Raw genomic sequence first — 24,926 nt, 5'->3', positions numbered from 1 at the left:
AGAAAATACAGGCAGGACAAAAAAGGAAATAAATTTCTCATGCTTTTATTTATACTATAATACAATATATTGCATTGTCTCCCCTGATGGACCTGTACACGACACGATCACAACGACATACAAAAGTCAAATAATCAAAGCACAACCATGAAAGCGTAACAAAGATTAAGTCAGAACCAAAAAATATATATATTTCTGTATAGTCATATTAATATTTGTCATGACACGTGATACTGTAGCAGTCACAAAAGATAAAGTGTATATAGTGCATTAAGAATAAACCTCGTTATGCAGTGAGAGTGAGCGCTGGAAATATTCTGGAAATATTCTTTTTTTTCTGTAAAAACAATTTTTTTTTTCAAGCATTGAAATCAGACTGTGAATAAAGATGGGCGTCAAACATCTGGGATACGGATGCTGCCATTTTGTGCTTCTGATGTCATTCAAAGCCAGTTTCACCCTGTTTTCATAGCATCAATTAACTGATGAAAACCAAAATGAACAAACATCAGTGTGATAACTAAAAATGACAGAAACCATCTTTGACTTTTTAGTTTGCCTCATGTCCCCTCCACTAACATCTAGGAGGCATGATTTAAGACCTACTGCAGCCAGCCACCAGGGGGCAATCCAGACACTTTGGCTTCACTTTTAGGGAGCCATCATGTCGTCCATCTTTATAAACAGTCTACGATTGAAACCCAAAGCAGATTCCTGCCTTCACACATGAACACACAGATTCATACAGTCACACCATGTTGCACACCATGAGTATCGACTCAGTATTTGAGGTACATGTACTATCACTTTAACGACGCTGGGTTTTTATGAAAGGAAACATTTTACTCAACGTGTTTTCGCTTTCTTAGTCCTGGGTCTTACTTTTCAGGCATTTAGACAGATCTTCAGACAGACAGTCGGTGGTCAGAAGCCTAATATCCAGTAAGTCCTCGAGGGCCCAGGGCTGTCTTGTCGTATTATCGTCTAATTACTCTAACAGCTCCTCAACTGTGTCTGTTTTTAAAAACTCTTTGTGTGCAACAGTTTGTTTCAAGCTCAAAATAAGTCCCAACTCCTCAGAGCTCTGAGAGCAACACTCCCCTCCATCTTTTCAACCAAGGGAGGGGGGTTGTGACAAATTGAAATGCTGAGTTTTAAAGAGATGAGAATGACTGTCTGTTGCTTTTCTGACCTTAAAAAATCCAAAACACCAAAACACCTCGATTCAAATACACACAAAAAATAGATTTCTTTTTAAATATGACAAATACATAAACAGCTTCGACAAATTTGTTTCCACATCATTTATCTAATCAGCTCTGTCTGTTCAGAACTGAAAAGTGCTACAACTGGTTTTAAATTATCTTGTACTATTTTGACACTGAAAGTCAAAGTTGTTTTTCTGACCAGTCTGACGCTGGTAGATGATATTTCTCTGAACACTTCTTAAATAAAGCTTTTTATGAAGCTGTGAGAAACATGAACCCTCTCCTGCATTCATGTTTCTTTGATTATACACAAACAAGCTTTGACAGAACACATTAAAAACATGTTATTATGGCACAATGAGAAGGCAGTAACATGGAGCTAACGATTTGGCTAACGACCATTTGGAGGGAAATGATGTTAATAGTACCTGTACTACAATGGCGATTGTGGTACTTTTGGCATTATCAGCATTTCCACAACAGCCACTTTCTCATTACACTGCATTTCACACAGGAAACTCCTTTTTCAAAATAAAAGCCTTCTAAAGGTAAGTAAAGGCATTCTGAATCCTGATCCGCTAGAAAGGCTTTCAATGTTAAAAATTCAAAACAGATCAGAGCTAGATGGAGATTTTTTTTTTTACAAAAGCATTTAAACTGATTAAACTGTCTATATTTTAAGGCCTGATTATTTGTGAAGTTGAGGTAAATACAGCCTGTAAGCCAGTCGAGGATTTGTGATGTACTCGTGTTACCTTCGCCAAGGAGGTTATGATTTCACCACTGTCCATTTGTTTGTAGGTTTGTGAGCACGATTACACAAAACTACTGAACTGATGTCAGTTTGGAGGAAGAGTAGGAAATGGGGCGAGAGAGAACCAATTAAATGTTGGTGCAGATCTGGACAAAGGGATGGATCCGGGATTTTTATTTAAACCAATTCTCCAGGGAATCATTCATGGATCTTGATGAAAATAACCCGGCATCAGGTGACTGATATCTCAAGAGTTTGCTGAATTTGGCGCAGATCCAATAAAAAATCCCAACCTAGGGGATTCACATGTGGTTTCATAGGTTGTAGTTTTGGTGCAGAATTTTATTTTTGTTATATTTTGTTTGGCCTTGGCGGAGGTATGAGCTTTACTGAGTGTCGTTCTAATTTAATTATTACATTTTTCAGGATGAATTACATGAAAACAAAGTTAAAATGTTAACTCTTGTGAAATACACCAATTGCAAGTAAAAAAAGCGGTAAATATTTTGTATATTTCTTTGTATATAAAGTACAATTTGGGGAAAATTGCTACATTTTCGACTTAAATGCTACAGCACCACAACGCCCACCCAAGCATGAGAGACTTAAAATCATCAGACTTATTTAATTTAATATTCTTGTCACATTCCTGTAATCATTTGTGGAGTTCCAGTTGTAGCAAGAACCCTGATGATCTGCGTCTTCATCTAGTTTGGTAAAGTGTCCTGACTGAAGATGGAGTCACCTTGTTTTCATTCACCGTAAGAATATAATGTACATTCTAAAAGCAAGTGAGAGGAAGGGGACATTTTTTGAAAGCAGACACTGCCTCTCGTTTTGACCGAGACAAGGTTTGTGAGAATCTTTTTAAAAAAGCGGAAGTAAATCCTCGCTTTGGGAGATCAAGGCCAGTCTGTTAATCAAATCTTATATCGAAGCAAAGTATTAGGTTGAGCACGGTTTTTCTTTTCTTTGTCACTTTGTCATATTTGTCCTATATGTGTCCTCTTTTCATCTCCGTGGCCTTAATTTCCCTGACAACCCTGTTAGGCAAAGAGGAGGAATTGAATTAAAATGCAGCACAAAACAAACTGTGTGTGTGTGTCTGTTAGTGTGTGTGTGTCTGTGTGTCCTTACAGAGTTGGTTCGTTTGCGTTTCCAGCAGTCCGGGTTGAGTCTTTTCTGTTCGTCTGCGAGGGCTTTGGCCTGTACTGTGAACGCCCGCCGCTCCTCACTTCGCATTTTCTTCCAGTGCTCGCCAAGAAGGACACTGATCGCTCTACCACACACACACACACACACTCACACATTAACATTAAACACACATGTATCCACCTGGCGGCTTCACCACACACATCACAGAGCACGCCTACCTGTTGTCCTTTCCCGGGTACATCTGCGTGTACTCCACCCTGAACTTCTGGGCGAACAGCATGAAGGCGTTCATCGGCCGCTTGCACTTAACAGGCGGGGCATTGCTTCCTCCCTGTGCACCGGCAGACTGGCCCCTGATTGGCTTTTGATGAGGAGAGCGGGCGTGGCTGGGACTCTGGGCTTCTGTAGGATTCAAACAGATTCACGTAAGACAAAGGTATTGTTAAAAATCCCTTTTAAACCCTGAGCTGACAATCACCACTTACTACATTCTCTTTTCTTTCTCATTAACTTTATCCTCAACAGGGCTCCAGTGCTTTTATATCTTACTATTTGTGTATATTTTATATGTACTTAATGTCTCTGCTTATTCACACAGTACCTCCACCATGTGGCGCGTCTCTGTCTGGAGAAACGGCTCCTGCGCTGGACTGGGAGGCTCGCCGCCGTCTGGCCATGCTGCTCAGCACGTAAACCGCAGAGGAGTCCAGAGGAGTGAAGTCGTGACTGAGAAAGAGTCGCACACAAACCCAGGTCTTTAAACACACAATTATCAATCTGGTGATTGGCAGTGGGCCTTTATTTTGCTTTCTGGGGTTTTGAAAAGCAAACAACACTTAATCATTTTCAGTAAAAAGACTAAAAAGGGTCTATTGTACCTCCTAAAGGCGTCGAAGACCAGTGAGTCGTCCGTGTGTTTGGCATCTCTGTGTCCTGGAGGCAGGCAAACGTCTCCTACCTCCATTTCATAACATGGTATCCCATAATGCACCACAGTCAAACTCGGGTAGAAGGATGACCATCCTGATGGACAGAAGGACGGACAACGTGTAAAGAAGTCATTTTAGCGAAGCAGATGTAGTGTTTATGTCGGCATCACTCCTACCTTTGTTTTTCACATAGAAGGGGTGGTCGAGTTGGCACCTGGCGGTCATAGGCACATGTCCAAATGCACCGGGGTCAAAGGTCAGCTGTAGGACGGCGTGACCAGACAACACCGCCTCCGAGCGCTCCACCAGCTGCAGACCCTCAGAGCCGTAACTCTGTGAAAGAAGGAGCAGGGTTTTTTATACAGCCAATATATACATACAGCTTTACAACTAAGTTATTCTTCTGCCCAAATTACATAGAACGCTGGAGATGCTTTTCTTAAGTGATATATGTGAGACTTAAAACATCAATATAGGATACATATTTTGTAAAGATGTAGTCAGTAATGGCGTCCAGAGCAGAGAATTAAGAAGAAATGCAGCCATCGTGTGAGCCTGCTCGGCAGCTAGCTGGATTTCTCTACTGTACACAGGGTAACTTTATATTGTTGTGCTTCTGGTTGTGTGTTTCAGGACTGCTTTGCACAACCTCTTACTAAGAACACAAAGATCTGTTATATTTAAATGTATAACAGATGACAGGCGGGACTCCGTTGTTTGGACATTCTCTGGAGTATCCGTCTGAAAACAGCTCAAGTGTGGTCCACAGACTTGTTGCATAATGTACCTTCAGAGATCTGGACTGCTGCTTATTGGAAGAGACTTTCTCAGCAGAATCCAACTCCTCAGCTTCCTGCCACTCCACGTTACGGCCACTGTGGAAACGCAGATGAGTGCCTGATGGCAGAAAAGAGCAGTCACCCATTCAGTATATGACACAGATGATATAATACCATACAGCGATGTTCTTGTACATATTTTTCCAGTGTATACATGTGTGTTTGTTTCTGTGTACCTTTGAGAAAACAGTGCCAGGCGGTGGGGGGCCAGGAGAAGCTCCAGCCCATGTCTTCGTCATCGGAGAGAGAGGATCTGGTTGACACGGCAGAGCCACATTCACTGCTCGTCTGTGGAAACAGGAAAGAGAAGCATTGTCAACACAGAACTGCCTCCGAGCCGAAAAGAACCATGTGTTCAAACCTCTGAAGATAATTACAGGTGGAAGGAGTGGTGCTCCACAGATATTGTATAAAGTGGCAGTGAGTGGGGATGAAACAAACAAACAAAAGGAAGCAGGCAAACATGAGCTCTACCCTGCTGTGTCGACGCTCCCTCCCGTGGCCTCGAGGGGGCGACAGGGAGCTGCTGGGGAGAGGAGGAGGAGGAGGCCGGGCGTAGGAATGTAGATCACTGCTGATCCTGGAGATGCAGACCAGAGAGGAGCTGCAAATGACACAGACTTGTAAATTGGAAGGTCAGAAGGAGCCTGGGGTTGCACGGTGGAAGTTTGGACTCTTGACCCCAGTTGTCTAAAATCCTGGCTAAAGCCGTGCTATTTTTGTTCTTAAAGACCTGTGGAGGGGGAGACGCGATACAAGTACTTAGTGGTAAAACAAAGGGATAGTATAATAAGAATGGCAAAATTAGTCTTATCAGGAATATTTAGAAAAAAACCAGTACCAAAATGTTTAAAGCAAAAATAAGTTTTGAGCTAAAAGTCAATTTGAAGGTATGAAGTAACGTCAATACTTTTTCTCCATAGAACTCAAATTGTAGCACAAAGTGCACGTACCTGCTGTGAGGCGACCCCTGCAGCAGAGGGCTCTGGGGCCCGGTGGCGATGTGAGCCAGCTGCGTGAGCCAGCGTGTGTCAGGAGGCTGTGGGCTGTGTGCCATTGCGTATGCACCTCCTGGTGGGACACACTGGTGGGACACACCCACCTCCACCTGGTAAACAGGTGGCGCGGTTGGCTCCGCCTCCTCCCGAACCTCCTGTAAATCTGGAAGGTCATCTGGCGAGAGAAAGCAAACACCCGGTGAAAAGTTTGCTTCACTAACTATTCCAGAATTGAGAAACACGCGAGCCCACATTCATCTTAATATTATTTCACCTGCTGTGTGAAACCTAGTGTTTGCTGCTGTGTTATGTACCATATTCCATGTGGCTGTCACTGGTGGGGCCGCCAGGTGAGGAGGGGAAGTGCTCGTCACAGCGGAGCAGCTCATGTGACTGGTCTCCTTCTAAATCCGTCATCACTACTGAAAGTGAGAACAGAGAAACAGGAGTTAGCTCACATGATCGGAAACTTTTACACGTTGAATTTGTGTTTTAACTGTGGTTAGCCTTTAAATACAAATTTTGATTCACTGACTAGAATAGCAAGGTTTTAGTATTATAATAAGGAAAAGTAATATTAAAACACACTGAATAATAGAAGAACAAGCAGCAAAACATGAACAACTTTCTAAAACTTATTATAATATTATTAATACGAATTATTTGTTAAGTTATTATTGATAATTCAGAAAAATAGGCTTGCAAACAAGAGTTTTTTCTATTTTACAAGATTAGAAGTCAAAGGGGAAACTCAACCTGTTTTACAATGTTTACTTTACTGTTTGTTTTCTGTAACTCTGGAGAAGCTTTCATAGTTAAGGGGTGGAGAAAAGACTAATTATGTATCAGTGTTATGACCATGAAAGTCAGATGTAGCCAGGGAGGGTCTATCAAAAGAAGCTACTGAGAAGTGTAGGATCCTACCTCACACTTTGGTTTGGTCTCAATATCTCAGCTTCTGCTACTTCGAGTTTAACCATTCTCTTGTTTTTCTCTGTCTCTTGTGAGTCGCCAAACTTTATAAAAGTGCAACTCTGACTTACTGAAGTACATCATCAATAGATTTATGTCCTGAATGATGCAGTGCAGATGTTTTACCCGTGTGTTCAGCCTGAAGCTCTGGCTCCCGGACCTTGTGGTTTTTGGGGTCGCCGGACAGCACAGCTGGGGTCACCACCTCCCACACCATGATGTCACTGAAACACGCAGAGAGCTGGATTATACACTACCCTGCTTTTAGATGTAAATTCATATTTTTGAATACTTTAGAGCACTTGATCTGCTGGGAAGGTGAATCTACACATTAAAATCCTCACATAAACTTCCCACCCACACAGACGAGGGGGAACATGATCCTGTGGGAGCGGTATATGGTTTGGGGGTGACGCGGGGACACAGGGGTCACAGTGGGCCGGCTGCCATCTAAGTTTAGACACATTCCCAAAGATCCATGGCGTTCATCGATCCGGGGGATGTGGACTTCAGGTAAACACCGCCGTGAAACAGTCGCGTTTCAAACGGCGACGGGAGCGTGTTGATCTATTTCGCAATGTGTCGTCATGTGACTCCCTCTTGTTTATAAACTTTCAGATTCCGTGCGCACGCGCAGACGAAGCTCATTCATTCAACGCGGACGGGCAAGCGACGATACGTGTGAAGTCAGCGGATGCGAACGAGTCAAACACGCACCACATTAACCACAGAGAACAACATGTCTGCTGTGACGTGATACACTGATAACAAGAGATAGCTGTCGCCACGTTTCTGCACTTTGTCAAACTTCAAAACAAAGCAAGCGAGAAAACCAAAAAGTGCTGCTGAAAGCTGAAGTTTCGTCGACGACAGCCAGCCCAAACCCTTTTATTGAATGTAACAGACGAGTCACCGACGTGTCTGCGGTTGCGAGCGTGGGGGGGAAACACGAGCGAACACTTTTTTTAAAAACAGACGAGCCATCTTGTCGCGCAGAGCCAGTTAGCACGAAACCAGCAGCTAACAACAATGAAGCTGCGCGACGAGGAGCGAGGACGTGTTTACGACCCAAACCACACGTTGACAGCTTCCGCTCATCGTCCCCGGGTCGAGTTTAAAGACTAATCTGTCATCTGCGGCGAACACTCGTCACATTCAACGCGTTTAAAGCCACAAACGATTTCAATGAACTTTCCTCAACTCACCAAAACAGTCGCCTTGTACGGGGAAGGGGGCGGGTGTAAACACAACTCCCCCGGCGATCCCATTGGCCGCACCTGATGCCGGTCAACGGTGCCCCTCGCCCTCATTGGCCAGTTCGGCGCAGGCTTGCTCTCTTCATCACAACAATAAAACACAGGGTGGGTTCAAGCGATGGAAGCAAAACAGAAAGTAGCTCACAGGAAAAAACAAACATGTAGAAATAATATATAAGGCAGGGCCAGTTTGTTTGCGTAGCACATTTCAACAACAAGGCAACAAAGGGTTTTAGATGAAATGTAAAAAGGCATCATGACAAATTGTAAAAGACAACATAAGAGCCAGCAGGGTATAAGAGGCATTTCAAAAGAAAGTTTTGCATGGAGAATAAGTAATAAACGAAATAAGAAATAAGGGTGACGGTAACAGTGCAGTGAAAGAAATGTGTAATTATTTGATGAAGTGTTCGGCATCGATTCAAAGGAAGGGCTTTAAGATCTGCAGCGGACCTGCAGTTCTCTGGGGGAGAGAGAGACTGACCGCTGCCTCTCCATGTTTAGTTCGGACTCTGGGGACAGAAAGCAGACTTGTTCCAGATGACAGCTCTTTAAAGAGCTAATGTGACACAGCACATATTCAAGACAGAAAGCAAACAGAGCATGCAAGTGTTTAGTGTAGTGATAACAGAGGCATTGCAAAAACAATAAGGCAATAAACTCAGGCGATGCATGCGTGAGAAAAAGGGGAAATGCAGGTATGCATATTGCTGATATCTGCAGCAGCAGCCAAATAGCCTTTAGCTGTGTGGCCATGTGTCCAGTGTAACTAGTAAAACAGGTAGTTGGAGCTAGATAACCTGGTTAATAACACTTCTCCGTGACTCACACTCATAACCACTGTATAAAGTAAATATAGAGGTGAAGAGTAAACAACAGCCTCTGCTTTTTTCAGTGGTGGGTAAAAAGTATTGTTATAATAACAAGCAGTCAGGTCGAAGCAATTACAGTAATCACATGAGCAAAAAGAGTCAAAGTATCAACTGACAAAAGGGAGATATGACATTGATACATACACTTTATCTCACCTGATAATTCAGTGCACTGAAGTTAATAAAATCTATTAGGGTTTAAGTAACACTAAAAGTTGCTTGGTGTGGAACAGATGGTTCCCATTTGAGAGGCCCTGTCCCCAGTCACATGATGACAGTGGAATCAGTCTATAATCTTTAAGGGTTATCTAAAGATCGAGTCCACCGCCCTCTGGTGGCCACGGTGAGGAGCTGCAACACTACATACGCACTACTGTATACCAGCTGATATCTTGTGCTGCAATATTGAGAGTTTCATACATGTAACACTCATCTGGATTACATGGCAGTCACACTCTCAGCACGTCAACACTAGATAACGACACTTAGATCAAAGTGTGATAAGAAAACATGTGTTTTAGCTCAGGCTTTATTTGACTGACGCAGTTTGGAAGTTTTCGACATTTTAACGCCAATGAAGTCTGACTATTGACTGAGCAGACCAATCACAAGATAAAAATAAGATAAGATAAGATAAGATAAAATGAGATAATCCTTTATTAGTCCCACAATGGGGAAATTTGCGATATTACAGCAGCAAGAGTCAAAATAGGCAAGTAATAAGTAACATGCAATACTTAGGTGTTAGGATAATAAGACTTAAGTGTAAGGAGTATAGAAACATATGAATGGAATTAAGACTGGTAAATATCGTGTAAAAACATATAAATATATGAGTCTAATAAATCATGGATGAGTCTAAACATTCATGAACAAAAGGGTCATTTATCATCATGAATAAACACCGACAAACGAGATGATATAGTAAATAACCAGCACGTTGCCATAGTGATGATCCCGTCTGGTGGCGGCTTTCCGCGGGTGGCTGTGCGCGCTCCCGCGAGGTGCAGGCACTTCTCGGCGGGCGGACGGAACTCGACACTACACCGGTGAAGTGGAAGCCGCTGAGTTTCCTGAAGTCGGACTGAGACTTCCAAACTTGTCCTCTGTGCTCCGGGTCTCTTCATGTAGCACCAATGCCGACACTCGGGCTCACTCGTCGGGGTTTCTTCGGCCTCTGTGTCCGCCTTCATTGGTGAGTCATAAAGTGAATGTAGTTAAAGCGACGCCTTATTATGGCAGATACCGTTACACAGTCCCACAGGCTCACCGGGGTTTAAAGTGTATTTGCTCCTGTCAGTGTTGTGTCAGTGTTGTTTTACCAGCAGACACGGACACCGGTTTACAGACACGGTGTTTCAAACCACAGTCTGTAGTTCAGGCTGTAGTTTCCACTCACATCCAGGCTGCGTCGAGTTTTGCTTCCTGCTTGTCTAAACTTCCTCTGGTTGAAGAAAGAAGCCAAACTCCAGTCATGAATCCTCCTGTGATCAGAGGGGAAAAGTCACTTTTAACGATGCTGTCAGTAGTGTTGTTGATCATGTAATGTTCCTGATTAGTTAAAATATATATATAATTATACATACAATTGTACTGTTAAAAATAGATGAATAATCTGTTCAATCATTATTGGATGTATGGGATTTGAATTGTTGGCCAGACCAATTATGATGGTTATAATTTAAAGATTATTGGAGAAAATAATCAGCTGATTGATCAATAATGGAAATAACAGCCGTGTTGTAAATAGTTTGAATCACTATTTATATCCCACCTCAGCTTCCTGTTTCAGCAGTAAGACTTAAGAGAGCAGAAACAGACGCTGCTTCAATCAGATTCTTTGTCCGTGCACTCACACTCTCATGAATACAGTTTATTTCTGTTCGTCCATATCCTGAAAGCCGGGTTAACAGACTCTGACTCTGACTGTGAACTCTGACATCCTCCAGATCAGCTGATCTGAGTCAGCTCCATCAACTTCACTCGGAGTTAAGCACATGTATGATGAAGGGGGAAAAAATGGATAGCGTTTTAATCGTGCTATTCCCAATGGCTACTGGTAAATAAAGATAATTCGTTTTTTAATACAATATGATAGGAAGATGCCATCAGTGTGACCATGAGAAATGATTTTAAATCTATGAATGGATCTATTAATTATTGTTTCAGTGCAGGGGAACTGACGGACGACCTGACAGATGTTCTAATGTCTCACATTGTTATAAAGGCCGTGTAGATTTTATTTTTAGGATGAAGCCATGATGTGGACGTTTTGAATGTAAGAGGTCGTTGTCTCTGTGCTTACACTCATGATTGATTGATCATAAAAGAGGTAACATTGGGTTGCAAGCCCCAGTGTTGAGGTCCTGCTGATACACGCACTCGACAAATTGCGAGTCAGTCTCAGCGGTCTATCGTGACGTTTCACCCCATATATAGCATCAAATAACCCTGAGTTCAGTCCATGTCCCATCTGTTACCATAGAGGAGGCAGGGTGTTGAAGAAGTTTTAATTTTACTTTGAAGGGGCTGTCCTGTCAATCATCTTTCAGTTGCTGGAAAAGAAAACCCAGAGTTTCCCTCGTCTCAGGGTTAACAAACTCTGATTATTCAGTAAACCTGCTGTCTGAAACAGAGGCCAGAAGGTCAGAGGTCACAGATCGGATTACGTCATCATCTTCTTTACTCTTCTTATTTTGATCCGTCTCGTATTTTTACACTTGATGGACACAGGGTCACAGGTTAATGGTAAAAAGCATAAGAGTGTCTCATTTTGTTTCTGCTGTCTCTTGTCCCCCTGAAGCTAGGCGATGGACGAGCAGCAGACCCAGGTGAGCGACGAAGAGCCTATAGACCCGCGAGAAGACATCCCGAGGAGGAGGAGAAAGAAGGCCATCTCGTCATCCTCCACTGCCTCCATGGACCAGATCTCCATCGAGTTCGTCCTGCCCACGGTGGCGTGGGCCGGAATCAGCCCTGACAGTCTGCAGCTGGAGGTCGCTGGGAACTGGACAGTGGAACAGGTCTGCCACTTCGCCGATTCAATACTGATGATCATGTGTTTATGGATGTTACAGAGATGATCGTAGTGGCTTTAAACGCCTTCTCTATTTGCACGTTTCCTGACTCCCAGGTGAAAGCTCAGGTTTGGCTGAAGGCGGTGACTTCCAACATCAGCCCTGACTTCTACCAGCGGTTTTCTCCCGACCACTGCATCCTGCTCTACCAGAAGAAAGGCAACGTGTGTGAGATCTACGACAAGCACCAGGTGTTCCAGACGCTCGACTGCATTCGCTACTGGAGAGGTACTGACCAGTGACGTTGATGTTTTCACTCCTGCACAGTGAGCCTGTAACTGTACTGCTGTGAACGTGTGTCTGTTGTGTTTGTAAAGCCCTGAAGAAAGACGTGGGGCGGATCCAGCTGGTGCCCCGTCCCCAGCCCTCGGATGAGGCCATGCAGTACCAGCGCTACCTGAACTACTTGATTGGCTACGACGTGACTGATGTCAGCAACGTACACGACGACGAGCTGGAGTTCACCCGCAGAAAGCTGCTGACGCCGCGCCGCATCGAGCTGTCCAACCGTGAAGCGCAACTCTACTCCATGGACCCCTGGGTGACCCGCAAACCCCTGCCCGAGCATCTGCTCAGCAAAGTATGTGTGGTTTTCTTATTTGAATAAACAATTTATGAATAACCTCTGGAATATAGTGCAGTTGTTCCCAAATATGTTTTTAGTCATGGCACATGTAGAATTAATTTTGTTGTATTTTCTAAAATTAATTCAAAGCTGGAATATGTGTCGATATGTAACATATTACAAAAAAGAAATTACAGCATGTGATCCATCATTTTAAACTCCTTTAATCAGCTGAGGAATGAAACTGATTTATCAACTGACTATTTCCTCACATTTTTCTTTGTTTATTGAATTTTTACTTTTTATACTTTGTTTCTGTATCCAGGCTTTTCATTATTTGTTACTTTGTTCCATTGTTTTTTTCCACACCTCAGGTCAGTAACAGTCACATCCTGGTGGTGATCCACATCACCACAGCCAGCCAGACCATCAAGGTCTCCATCGACGACACACCGGCACAGGTAGACAGATGTAGTGATGCACTCTGCTCATGTGTTTACCGCTCTCTTTTCTTAAACCTGTTTTCTTTGCTCCATCCTTCATCAGGTGTTGTCGAGCTTTTTCGTCAAGTTGGCAAATAAAAGACCTCTGCTGGGCATCCCTGAAGACGTGTGTGAAGCGGACTATGTGCTACGTGTGTGTGGCAGGTATGTGAGATGCTAAAACATCTGGAATCACACCTGAGCTGCTTCGGTGCAGCTAATCAGTTTTTGCTCTGAAAGTGAAACAGTGATTGATTTGATTATCCTGATGGTAGTTCTATTTTTATTTTACTTTTCAACTTTGAAAGTAACATGTCCAGCATCTGCTTACACAGGGAGGAGTATCTGTACGGGGACAAACCACTGCAGAGCTTCAACTGGATCCGTCAGTGTCTGAAGAATGGCGAGGAGATCCACCTGGTTCTGGAGACGCAGCCTGATCCTGATCTGGATCTGGTCCACAAGGAGGACTGGGCCCAGGTGGATGACTGCACCGGTGTCGCAGGTAACAACTCGAACACACAAATACTGAGTTATTTGTGTGTGATATTCAGTATCTCTTATTTCCATTTAGTGATATATGACCAAACCCCTAAACTTTTCTTCTAACTTTTCCTTCATCAGGTACCCACGAGCAGCTGACCATCGATGAGAAGGACCATGAGCGAGTGTTCACCATCTCCATGTGGGACTGTAACAGGAAGTTCAGAGTGAAGGTGCTGGGCATCGACATCCCATCACTGCCCAAGATCCCAGAGTTAATTGTTTTCATAGAGGCCAGCATCTTCCACGGCCAGCAGCTTTTAGCCCAGGTAAACAAAACAGAAAGTACATGTACGGCATTTTAAGGAACTTCGAAGCACACAAAAGAGAAGAAAAAACACAAAAAGATCAGCAACAACACTGTGGCAGCTCCTTCCTGTTTCATTGTATTCCCTTTTAATATTTAAAAGGGATCTGATGTAAAAAAGAAAAGACAAGATCTCTTACGTAGGTGTAACCATGGTGAACAATACATTTTGTTTCCTTGAATCCATCAAAAATCTAAACTCTAGATCCGGCTAATTACATCTGTCTTAGATCTATGTTAGTTTTATAACTATCTATTTCATGAAGCACTGACTGTGTTGTTTTTGTACTGTACCGCTTTAAAACCCATTCAGAGCTTTGTTTGGACGGCAGAGAGTTTAACCCTGAATTTATTCTTTCAGGAGAGGACATCCTCCAAAACCTTCAATGAAGAGGTGCTGTGGAACTGCTGGCTGGAGTTCAACATTAAAATCAAAGACCTGCCTAAAGGGGCGCGCCTCAACCTCCAGGTCAGACATCTAGTTCAGAGCTGGTGTTTGGAACCACTGTAGAAACTAGTGTCTTTATGCTGTGATGTGAGGGAGATCGATGAATAAATTGCGCTTGAATTGTTAATATTTCTGTCCTCTGCTGTACAATGATCGTGCTCTACATTCTTCTTCTCATCCAGGTGGTTTGTGGGAAACAACCTCAGACACCGAACTCCAAGGGAAACTCTTACCAGGACAATACAGGAGGAGGAGGAGGCAACCATGATGGTGAGGTTTCCTCGTGTGAAGCAGGCTCTTATGCTCATAGTTTACAGAATGAGACTTATCCCTGTCTCTCTGTCCGTCTTTCAGCAAAGACCAAGAGTCGTCTCCTGTACTATGTAAACCTGCTCCTCATCGACCACCGCTCGCTGCTCCGCCAGGGTGAGTTCATCCTCCACATGTGGAAAATGGCAGAGAAGAGCGAGGATAGCAGCAGCAGCAGCATCAACGCGGACAAGCTCACCTCGGCAACCAACCCGGACAAGGCCTCTTCCATGGCCATCGCCATCTTACTGGACAAGTACTGCTACCCTGTGGTGCTGCCCAAGGGCCGGGACGTGAGCCGGGACGCAGTTGCTGGGGGCGAGGAGGCCGAGGCAGGGGAGCGGGGTCACAGGGAGATGCCGAACCATCTGAAGAAGCAGTTTGAGGCTATTGTGGCGACCGACCCCCTGCATCCGCTCAGTCCTGAGGACAAAGAGCTGCTCTGGCACTTCAGGCACGAGTGTATGCGCGACCCCAGGTACTTCTTTTAGTTTACACGAAAAAGAAATCTGACTTTAAATTTTATATTATTAGTGTTTTTTTCCTGAAAATAATCTCTCCCTGTCCTCAGGGCGTACCCTAAGCTGCTGGGCTCAGTCAGATGGGGGAAGCAGGAGGATGTGTTGGCGACACACCGTCTGTTGGAGCGCAGCAGTGCTTGGGACAGCAGGTAACAGGGTTCTTCATACCGCCTCCATGTTTGTGTTTGTGTCCTCAGTCGGTGCAGACTCCCATAACCCGTGGTTTGTGTTGTTCCCCTGCAGCGGTCTGGATGTTGGTCTGGCCATGCAGCTGCTCGACTGTCATTACTCTGACGCCCAGGTTCGCTCCATGGCCGTCAGGAAGCTGGAGACGCTGGAGGACGACGATGTGCTCAGATACCTTCTGCAGCTTGTACAGGTGAAGCTTTTTTACTGATGCTTGGGCTTCAACCACACTTCTTCATTTTCATTTAAAAACACATCAACTCTACTAAAGATAAGCATCACATTACTCTGGAGTTTTAGAGCTGTTAAAACAGAGAAGTTTGGAAACGCTGCTGGCCCCAATTTACTTTGAAAACTCTGCAGGCCGTTTTAGTCTGGATGGGCAGCGCTGATTCGTCAGGCTCCTATCACATGACGCCCATCCGGAAGAAAACAACACTGACAGTGCGCGCCTCTGCAAAACAAGTTCCACCCTGACACTATTTTGTTGCAGCACAGTCTCTACATCCTGGGCTTAGTACCACCCAATTTTGATTGGTTTAAATAAATCCAAACAAGGCAGAGAGTTTGTTTTCACCTGTGGCAGGAAGTAGGTGCAACCAGACCAATCACCAGTGCTAACACGGCACCATTTGAGACTTCCTTGAGCAAATTCTAGTTTGGGTCCTCTCATCTGAGCTGCTGTTATACCAAGTCGTTGTTTATTTTTTCACACCACATACTGATGACAGGTTTGGCTTACAGGACAGTACAAAATGCACCTATGATATGATGGAGCATTACGTCCAGTAAATATCCTGCTCAATGTTTGTCTTCTGACGTGTTTCCATATTTGACTCTGTGGTCAACTTTGCATGAGCAGTGTGAATTGTCCGCTGAGACAAACAGTGGGGCCTTTTGGTCTGATAGGAAAATTACTCTTACCCGCAACATACTGATGTCATTGTGTCCTCTGCACGTCAGCCACACATGGAGGTTTTCCTTCCAGTACATGTGCAGAGAGGGACATAAATAACTACTGACTCAGAGCAGGTATGATATGTGTAACTCTGTCTGTCATTGCTCCGCACCCAGCGACAGCCAGTGGACAGAGGCGTTACGTTTTAGGGTTGCTGTTCTTCCGTCTGTCCGTCCAAGTCTTGTGAGCACAATATCTCAAGAACGCCTTGAGGGAATTTCTTCAAACTTGGGACAAACATTCACTCGGACTCGAAGATGAACGAAATTAGATGAACTGATTAGAAGAGCACAACCGACAGTAGCCTGGGCTACCAGTGTAGAACGCAACATGGATAATCAATTACAAGCATTGCTCACCCTGTTGTCTTTGCTAACAGCTGTTGTGCAGTTAAATGCTGCCGTACGTGAGTGGTCATGTGATATGCGTGTTCAGGAGTGTTAGTATGGACAGGGATTACAACTTCTATGGAGGCAAAATGCTTGTGTGGACAGAGATGTAGACGTAGTAGTATGGATGCAGCCTCAGACTGGATTTGATGAAAGACTCTTCCTTCCCATCTGGTGACAAATCCTCTTTAATATTCTCCTCACTGCTTCCAAACCCAGTACCAGAGCTGAGCACCGCTGGGTGGCCTACAGCTTATCTATCTATCTATCTATCTATCTATCTATCTATCTATCTATCTATCTATCTATCTATCTATCTATCCATCTAAAAGTACTCATCCTGTCGTGGTGTGTGTGTGTGTGTGTGTTTTTGTCTCTTGCAGGCGGTGAAGTTCGAGCCTTACCATGACAGTGCCCTGGTGAGGTTCCTGCTGAAGAGAGCTCTGAGGGTAGGCAGGCCCAGCATCTGTCTGTCTGTCTGTCTGTCTGTCTGTCTGTCTGTCGGTCTGGTTTTACATTGTCTCACACTCTTTGTAGTGTGTGTGTGTGTTTCTCTGTGGTGTCTATATTTGATCCTGGTTCACCTCAGCCTCTCTGTTGTCCTCCCTGTGTTTTGGCTTTCTCTCCACAGAGTAAGCGTATTGGTCATTTTCTCTTCTGGTTCCTGCGCAGTGAGATCGCTCAGTCCATGCACTACCAGCAGAGGTATGCTGTCCTGCTGGAGGCCTACCTCAGAGGCTGCGGGGAGGCCATGCTGAGGGACTACAGGGAACAGGTCAGTCAGACTTTTTTACATGACTCCTTAAATTCAGTTTGGGTTTAATTCAGCAACTCACAATATGAACTGACGCTCTCCAAGGTGGAGATTACGGAGGCTCTGCAGAAAGTCACCCGAGAGATGAAGGCCATGTCTGCTGACAAATATGACGTCACTGCACAAGGTAAGAAGTTCAACTTTCTTGAGCTCTGTGAGCTGAGCTAAGCAATATGAACTAGAGTGGATATTTTCACTCCTACTTTATAATGTGCATGAGTTACTGGCTGAAATGTTGCAATGGAAACTAAAGAAAGGGAAAATATTGAAGTTCAGTAGCAGAAGTATCTGTCTTGTTTTAAAGATTTATGTAGAGGAATAACCTTCGGGAAGTGAAACTAACGTGTGTGTGTGTGTGTGGGAATGTGGGGTTGTGTGTGTGTGTGTGTGTGTGTGTTTGTGTGTGTGTGTGTGTGTGTGTGTGTGTGTGTGTGTGTGTGTGTGTGTGTGTGTGTGTGTGTGTGTGTGTGTGTGTGTGTGTGTTCGTGTGTGTATCAGTGGTGTTTCAGTTGCGTCAGAAACTGGAGATTCTGCAGTCGTCTGGTCTGCCAGAGAGTTTCAGGGTCCCATATGATCCTGGACTGAGAGCTGGAGCCCTGTTGGTGAGAGCCAAATACACACACATACTGGTATTAGATAAAACACACACACACACAAATAAACACACACATGCATTCTTATATATATGTTTCTTAACATTTCTTTTCAAATTCTTAAGATCCCTGTGATGCCTGTTTGGAATCACATATAAAAACACTTCAGGGAAAATGAGAAATAACCACTGAAATTAAAACAAGTGGCTACAGTCCAGTGTAGCTAAGAGGACTAAACTGATTTTACATTAGGAACGTCATATCCTAGAGTATAGTACTGACTTTCAAAATAAATGCTCTATATGTGCACACAGATTGAGCAGTGCAAAGTGATGGCGTCTAAGAAGAAGCCGCTGTGGCTGCAGTTTAAAAGGGCCGACCCCACCACTCTGTCCAAAGACCCCATCGGCATCATCTTCAAAGACGGAGACGACCTCCGACAGGATATGCTCATCCTGCAGGTGAGTGGCGACTTGGTCTCAGACAAAGACCATTACTCTTTGCACATTCATTCACACATGTTCTCCCTGCAGATTCTGCTGATCATGGAGTCAATCTGGGAGACTGAATCACTGGATCTCTGCCTGTTACCGTACGGCTGCATCTCCACTGGAAACAGAATAGGTCGGTTATACTCCCAGGGTTGGGTGTGGTTTGGTTTTTTTCCGATGCCGGTGCTAAGTTGATACTTTATAAACCCTTCCGGTGCCTAAACAGTGCTAGAACTGATACTTATTTTGCATAGAAAAGCACAAAATGATGTGACTAAAACCTCTTCGTCTTTATCTTTGTAGGTATGATTGAGATCGTAAAGGATGCCAACACCATTGCCAACATCCAGCAGAGTGTCGTTGGGAGCACCGGTGCTTTTAAGGATGAAATCCTCAATCAGTGGCTGCGGGACAAGTGTGTCAGTGAGGACAAGGTACAACACACGCTCAGGCTTCAGTTTCAGCAAATCAGACAAACGCGTCAATTATTATTGGGTTGATATTGTATACAAAAGAACTTCAGGATTCTTTGACTAGAAACACAAATGCTGGCTTTCCAATGCTTCCATCCATTCAGTTACTCATCATCTCAAGTAGAAGTAAATCTGTGTGTATTCCTTTTCGAGGTTAGGTGTTATAATCATATCATCAAGGTTTCTGAGGGGTCTTAAAATGTCTCAAATTTAATAATTTAAATTCAATCACTTGAATATTAGGCCTACAAATGTCTTAGATATGTTCAAATATTACATCCTAGGTCTTAATTATGTTAATCTTCTTTTAAGGCTTACTCCCTCGCGCTTTCAAATTATTCTCGGTGGCCCACGTAATTTATAATGTCTCCATTTGTTGCAGTTCTTTCTCAATGATACAGATATAAGCACGCTGTAATACAACTACAAACATACACCTCTTGTTTACTCTAGTTGTGGTTTTTTGTAAACAGTTCTATGTTCCTTTATATCTGTTGTACTTGACATAGATGTTAAATTTCATTCATTAGGGTCTTAAAAAAAAGTTTACCTTGTAAACTCTGCAGAAACCTTCTATAGTATATAATGGTTTAAATGTGCTGATGGAGCAGTTTTGAAAGTTTATCAGACGTAAGAGGAAGTAGCAGTGTGACTCACAGGAAGGAAACAACCCACGGTTTTTCGCCTTCACCATAACAGACACACTCTCACACACACACACACACACACACACACACACACACACACACACACACACACACACACACACACACACACACACACACACACACACACACACACACAAACAACATACATGACACCTGCACCTTTTGTGTCTGTATCTCATTTGTTCTTTGTTGTTCTAGCTCTGTTCCACTGTATTTTGCAAGTTTGCAAGGCGTCTCCACTCTGTGCTTCAGTATGTTCTTCTGTCTATTATATCACAGCACAGTTCTTTTATAACGTGCACATTGAGGGTTCTAAAGGAAGAGGGTGGTTCTTTTCATTGTTGCACTAGTTCACACATTTGCCCAGCTGCGAGCTGTCGAGCACCACAGCACAAAGACACCGTTTCCTCTTCTTACTCATAGACACGGTAAATACGCTAAAAAGGGGGTTTCCTGTGCGTCAAAACCTCTTTTTTTTTTCTCTCCTTCTCTGTAGTTTCAGGAGGCTGTGGAGAAGTTTCTGTATTCCTGTGGTGGCTACTGTGTGGCCACATATGTTCTGGGCATTGGGGATCGCCACAATGACAACATCATGATCACTGAATCTGGTAATGAGGTTGTTAAACTTAAGTAACAGTGACGACTTAAGTTATTGTTAAAATCTTACCCCTAATTAAAAAATGTCTATTATTTGAGTCTTAAAGGGATATACACATTCCTTATGGCCTCATACGCACTGTGTTTAATGCATTAATTCAACATGGAGCTCTAAAGGTCTAAAGGAAGTACTGAAAACTAGTTTCCTTTGTGTTCCTGCAGGGAATCTCTTCCACATCGACTTCGGTCACATCCTGGGGAATTATAAGAGCTTCATGGGAATCAATAAGGAGTGGGTTCCCTTCGTGCTCACACCAGACTTCCTGTACGTCATGGGAACGTCAGGAAAGAAAAGTAGCCCCCACTTCCAGAAGTTCCAGGTGAAAAATATAGGATTTTATTTTTATTTTTTTCATGTGAATAAGTTGAGCATCATCCACAGGCTCAGATATATTCACACATGCACCAACATGCATCCACCATTGTTTCTAATCTGTCAGAGAAAGGCCTTCATAGGTCATCTATAATGAATGTGGTTTTCACTCTTCCTGGAGCTGGTGGTTGGTGGTGATGGTCCTGACCTTCAGCCATCGTTGCATAACACGTAATATATACATAATAATGCTTCTAGAAATAGAAGCAAAATAACAGTGGTGTTGCTTTCCACTGCTGGCGACTAAGTAAAGGGACTAAGTTTGATGCTGATGTTTCTGCTACACTGATAAATGGGGAAAATGCTAACGTTAGTCTCCTAGCAGTTGCAAAACGTATAGGTAGCTCCTTTTTAAGAAACCAAATCAGCTAGCTACTGTTGTCCTCAAAGATAGACGACTTATCTCCACTTCCTCCCACTACCCAGAAATGAAGCTAGAATATCCTGGATATCAATGCCAGCATCTTTTACATTTGGCGCCACAGTCTGCGCAGGAGTGATCGGGGGAATTGAGCTGCGGTGCAAGACAATCTCAGCTGTCAATCATGGCGTATATGTATATAATAATATCATGACCTATGCTGCAGCCAGCCACCAGGTGGCGATCAAGACCCTAAGCCAGGCATCATTTCTGGTGATCAGTCATGTCGTCCATCTTTATTTACAGTGGTCTGTATGTACAGGATATATCTATTATAATTACACATTTCCGGTCTCTGTCACAGGACGTGTGTGTGAAGGCTTACCTCGCCCTTCGGCATCACACCGACCTGCTCATCATCCTCTTCTCCATGATGCTGATGACTGGTAAGACCCCCTTCCTCATAAAGCCCATGTTTTGTGTGTGTGACCCTTTACAGCTGAACAACACAAATTTGTTACAGCGAGAGCATTGTCGATGTTTCTGAACTGGATCACAAATAGTTGTAGTTGAAAATGTGTAGATTTCGATGAAGGTTTTTTATCACAATTTTTGTTTATAGACACTTTTTGTTTTTGACTGAAATGGAACAAATACATGTAATAATAACCTGATGTATTTTTCAGCCATTAAATAATAAACCAATAGATAGATACTGTCTGGAAATGGAATCTAATAACTCTTGTGTATTAACAGGCATGCCCCAGCTGACTAGCAAGGAGGACATCGAGTACATCCGAGAGGCATTGACTGTCGGCCGCAACGAGGACGAAGCTCAGCGCCACCTGCTGGACCAGATAGAGATTTGCAGGGAGAAGGGCTGGATGGTTCAGATCAACTGGTTTGTTCACCTGGTGCTGGGGATCAAGCAGGGTGTGGACAAACGATCCACTTAGTTCAAGTTGGGAACGTTTTCAAGTTGTTCCCTTTTCATATTTCAAACCATGTGTACCAATCTGAACAAATCCCAACCAAATCATTTGAACTCTGAATAAAGAATTTCAATTTAGAACCAAAACTGCATCAGTCTGACATACTGACCGGAAAAATAGAAAAACTGTAAGCGATAGACTCAGGAGGATTTTGACCCGTCAGATGGCTCCCCCTTGTGGCAATGAGATTACACATGTCCTCACTACACATCTCTTTCTGTTTTTTACACGGTAGTCTTTCCCTTGAACGCCAAGCAAACTGTTCTTGTGTGCTTCTGAGGTTGGGTGTTTGTTGGGTGCTTCCAAGGCTTTTCTCCCATTGGTTCCTCCCATGGTTGTGCCCCTCTTCCGCTCGGAGTGACCAATCATTGCTGGTTGATGTAAAATGCATCACTACCAGATATATATATGTATCAGACAGTCACACGTATTTAAAAGTCCTGTAATCCAGCCTTACTTCTATTCAGTGGTGAAGTTAACCAGAGCAGAACATAAACACCACAGGAGAGAAAGTTTTCATTGCACTGCTTAGACCAAGTCCAACATCCACACCAAGCTCACACAATAGTATCTTTTATTGTCTTTTGCTCAAAATCTTAAATCTTAAACCTGCTGCCCAAGTTTCCTTTAGTCTCGTTTCCAAAGTCTTACAATATCTATAAAATGAGTGCGAAATGTTTACTGATGAAACACAACACTTCCCCCAAATTTCCTTTTAAAAAACGTGGTAGGTGTTAATTGAATTGTCACTGAAGTCGCGCTGCACTGTCCTGTTGTCCCAGGGAGAACTGTTAGGACACTGTCACTGTTGAACTCCATGGGAAGCCACGCTGCTACTTGCCTCGCCATAGGAAGCGAAGGTTTTACTCGCCTCCTCGCTCGCACACATTGGAAGTGAACGGGAGGCAAAGGTTCACCACTGATATATTATGTGTGACCGGGTCAGATTGAAGGTTAAAGGGTCAGTCTGTTAAATAAATAAAAAAAAATATTAAATAGTAAAAGCACTTGGTTAAAGTGAATAAAATGCTAATAATTGTTAAATTAGTTGGATTCCCTGTGCAGATATTGAAGGTAATGGAATATTAATGAAGTGTTTTTTGGTTCTAATGTTTTTTAATTTTTTATTTATACATCAATTCATCTTTTTTATTTGCACTGACCGTCAACAGGGATTCTTTTATGTACTTAAAAACTTGGTGCTCGTGGCATTTTGATTCCAAAAACACATTAACAGTCAAATCTAATCATGTTAATTTATAACTAGTGTGGAAGACAGTAGAGGCACAGTCATGTGACAGTGGCTTGTGACATCGAGCACGTGCTGGTCAGTGCTGTAGTGACTTCCAATAAGATTATGGAATATATTGCTTAAACTTAAACTTAAGTTAAACTTAAACCCTTAAAGCTTTCAGAGGTTTTTTGTGTAAAACCACAGCTGAGCAGAGACTGACACAAGTAAAGAGACAAACGTGATGACCCATAATTTAAGTCTGGAAAAGTATTGATCATCATAGGTTATGGATGAATTTTCAGAGAATCAGATTATTTTTCTGAGTTGTAGATAAAAGCTATAATAAATATCAGAAAACCTTTTTTTTTTATGTTGATGAGTCGCAGGGATCGAATGTTTTTTAAATGAAGCCTTTTGTGCCTGTAAATATTTTCCAATCGATTCTGCAAAGTGAAATAATTGGAACTTGTTAGCTTTTCGTGTTATCAGAAAATTAAAGTCATGTGCTCTGAATGTGAAGGTTTTTTCTCTTGTATGTTTTTCTTTCAGAAGAAACTGAGTGATTGTCAGCGTTTTATAGTGAAGTTCAAACAATGTACATCCTCTAGCTCCCATCTTCACATGAGTACTATTCTGACCCTTCTATCAACTGTGATACTCAACTTTGACCAGAAGATGGGGCCACACTGCAACCCCTCACTCACAGCAACACGTTTTTTAGGACTGACACCCCATCACCATCTCATCTTCCCCTCCTCTCCAATCCTCCTCTTCCTCCTCTGCCACCCATTCCCTTATGTTACACTCACAAGTCTTTCTTTGTTTAAATCTCTCTGTCTCATTCAACAGAAAAGTGTGAGTGGGCGTGAAGTGTAGTCTCTTCAATGTGAGTTTGCTTTATGGCGATGAACTGATGTATATGTTTTGATGAACAGGGCATTGAGAGTCTAAATGGATTAGACAATAATCCTCTTCATTCCCCACAGGCCTCTCTCTACTGTTACTGTAGAAACAATGGGAGCTTTTTTATCATACCTACTGTAGAAGCTTATCTGACAAGTGACGAGCGTGCTCACCGAATAGACAAGAAAACAGATTGCTGCGCCTTTCTCCTTTAACATTCATATTGTTGGATATGAATTTGTTTATGTCCTTATGCATTATAGATGTGAGATCAAAGTGAACATAAATAAAATCATCTATCTTGAATCAAAAAAGACAAAACAAAAAACAAAGCAAGTCAGGCAGCTTTGTTTTCTAGCAAGCCACAAATCTACTGAGGAAATTATATGGGTTGCTTCCACTGACAAAATCTGGATATATATATATAAAAAAAAAAATTATTAGTCTTTAAAAGTGGAACTTAATAGAAAAACTGAAAATCCAAAGTGAATATGAGTGGGGACTATTCAGTTCATATAATTAATATTATGCAATGGTGTCAGTAGCTATAACAACGACCCATCCCTCGCTGTTCTCTAGACATGTATAAATTGATGAAT

At 43.0% G+C, this 24,926-nt stretch overlaps 2 protein-coding genes across 4 annotated transcripts; one reads left to right on the top strand and one right to left on the bottom strand.

Moving 5' to 3' along the window:
- Positions 1-29: 29 nt before the first annotated feature.
- On the bottom strand, positions 30-8,169 carry LOC118101378 (HMG box-containing protein 1). 2 transcript variants are annotated; one of them, XM_035147079.2, is made up of 13 exons: positions 8,061-8,169; positions 6,982-7,079; positions 6,198-6,305; positions 5,839-6,058; positions 5,360-5,489; positions 5,062-5,173; positions 4,834-4,943; positions 4,223-4,379; positions 3,996-4,140; positions 3,719-3,843; positions 3,336-3,519; positions 3,100-3,241; positions 30-3,005 (listed from the first exon to the last, which is right to left on the bottom strand). In XM_035147079.2, the coding sequence occupies exons 2-13, from the start codon at positions 7,070-7,072 to the stop codon at positions 2,988-2,990; spliced, it is 1,542 nt and encodes a 513-aa protein (XP_035002970.2). In that variant the 5' UTR covers positions 7,073-7,079; positions 8,061-8,169; the 3' UTR covers positions 30-2,987. The 2 variants fall into 2 exon arrangements, with proteins under 2 accessions (XP_035002970.2, XP_035002971.2); XM_035147080.2 differs by lacking the exon at positions 8,061-8,169 and adding an exon at positions 7,200-8,050.
- Positions 7,273-23,943, top strand: pik3cg (phosphatidylinositol-4,5-bisphosphate 3-kinase, catalytic subunit gamma). 2 transcript variants are annotated; one of them, XM_035147078.2, is made up of 24 exons: positions 7,273-7,368; positions 11,787-12,006; positions 12,117-12,288; positions 12,378-12,640; positions 13,000-13,086; positions 13,172-13,272; positions 13,443-13,612; positions 13,732-13,919; positions 14,319-14,426; positions 14,588-14,675; positions 14,760-15,192; positions 15,286-15,384; positions 15,479-15,614; positions 17,152-17,217; positions 17,400-17,543; positions 17,628-17,709; positions 18,081-18,184; positions 18,490-18,636; positions 18,709-18,799; positions 18,970-19,100; positions 20,304-20,415; positions 20,627-20,784; positions 21,563-21,644; positions 21,955-23,943. In XM_035147078.2, exons 2-24 carry the CDS (start codon positions 11,794-11,796, stop codon positions 22,152-22,154), a joined length of 3,375 nt encoding a protein of 1,124 aa, XP_035002969.2. In that variant the 5' UTR covers positions 7,273-7,368; positions 11,787-11,793; the 3' UTR covers positions 22,155-23,943. The 2 variants fall into 2 exon arrangements, with proteins under 2 accessions (XP_035002969.2, XP_035002968.2); XM_035147077.2 differs by lacking the exon at positions 7,273-7,368 and adding an exon at positions 9,958-10,178.
- Positions 23,944-24,926: the final 983 nt, after the last annotated feature.

The sequence above is a fragment of the Hippoglossus stenolepis genome, chromosome 22, assembly GCF_022539355.2.
Source record: "Hippoglossus stenolepis isolate QCI-W04-F060 chromosome 22, HSTE1.2, whole genome shotgun sequence".
Lineage (NCBI taxonomy): Eukaryota > Metazoa > Chordata > Actinopteri > Pleuronectiformes > Pleuronectidae > Hippoglossus > Hippoglossus stenolepis.
Note: the sequence above shows the minus strand (reverse complement) of the source record. Positions and strands in the feature narration are given on the sequence as shown.

Bases quoted from the DNA above. Each gene is read 5' to 3' on its own strand.
- LOC118101378 (XM_035147080.2), bottom strand. From the start codon at position 7,321: ATGTGTCTAAACTTAGATGGCAGCCGGCCCACTGTGACCCCTGTGTCC. The intron at 6,059-6,197 runs GTACATAACACA...TTCTCTCGCCAG, and splicing joins TGACAGCCACATGGAATATG to ATGACCTTCCAGATTTACAG. The intron at 4,380-4,833 runs GTACATTATGCA...CTTCTTTCACAG, and splicing joins AGCAGTCCAGATCTCTGAAG to AGTTACGGCTCTGAGGGTCT.
- pik3cg (XM_035147078.2), top strand. From the start codon at position 11,794: ATGGACGAGCAGCAGACCCAGGTGAGCGACGAAGAGCCTATAGACCCG. The intron at 12,007-12,116 runs GTCTGCCACTTC...CCTGACTCCCAG, and splicing joins GGAACTGGACAGTGGAACAG to GTGAAAGCTCAGGTTTGGCT. The intron at 14,676-14,759 runs GTGAGGTTTCCT...TCCGTCTTTCAG, and splicing joins AGGAGGAGGCAACCATGATG to CAAAGACCAAGAGTCGTCTC.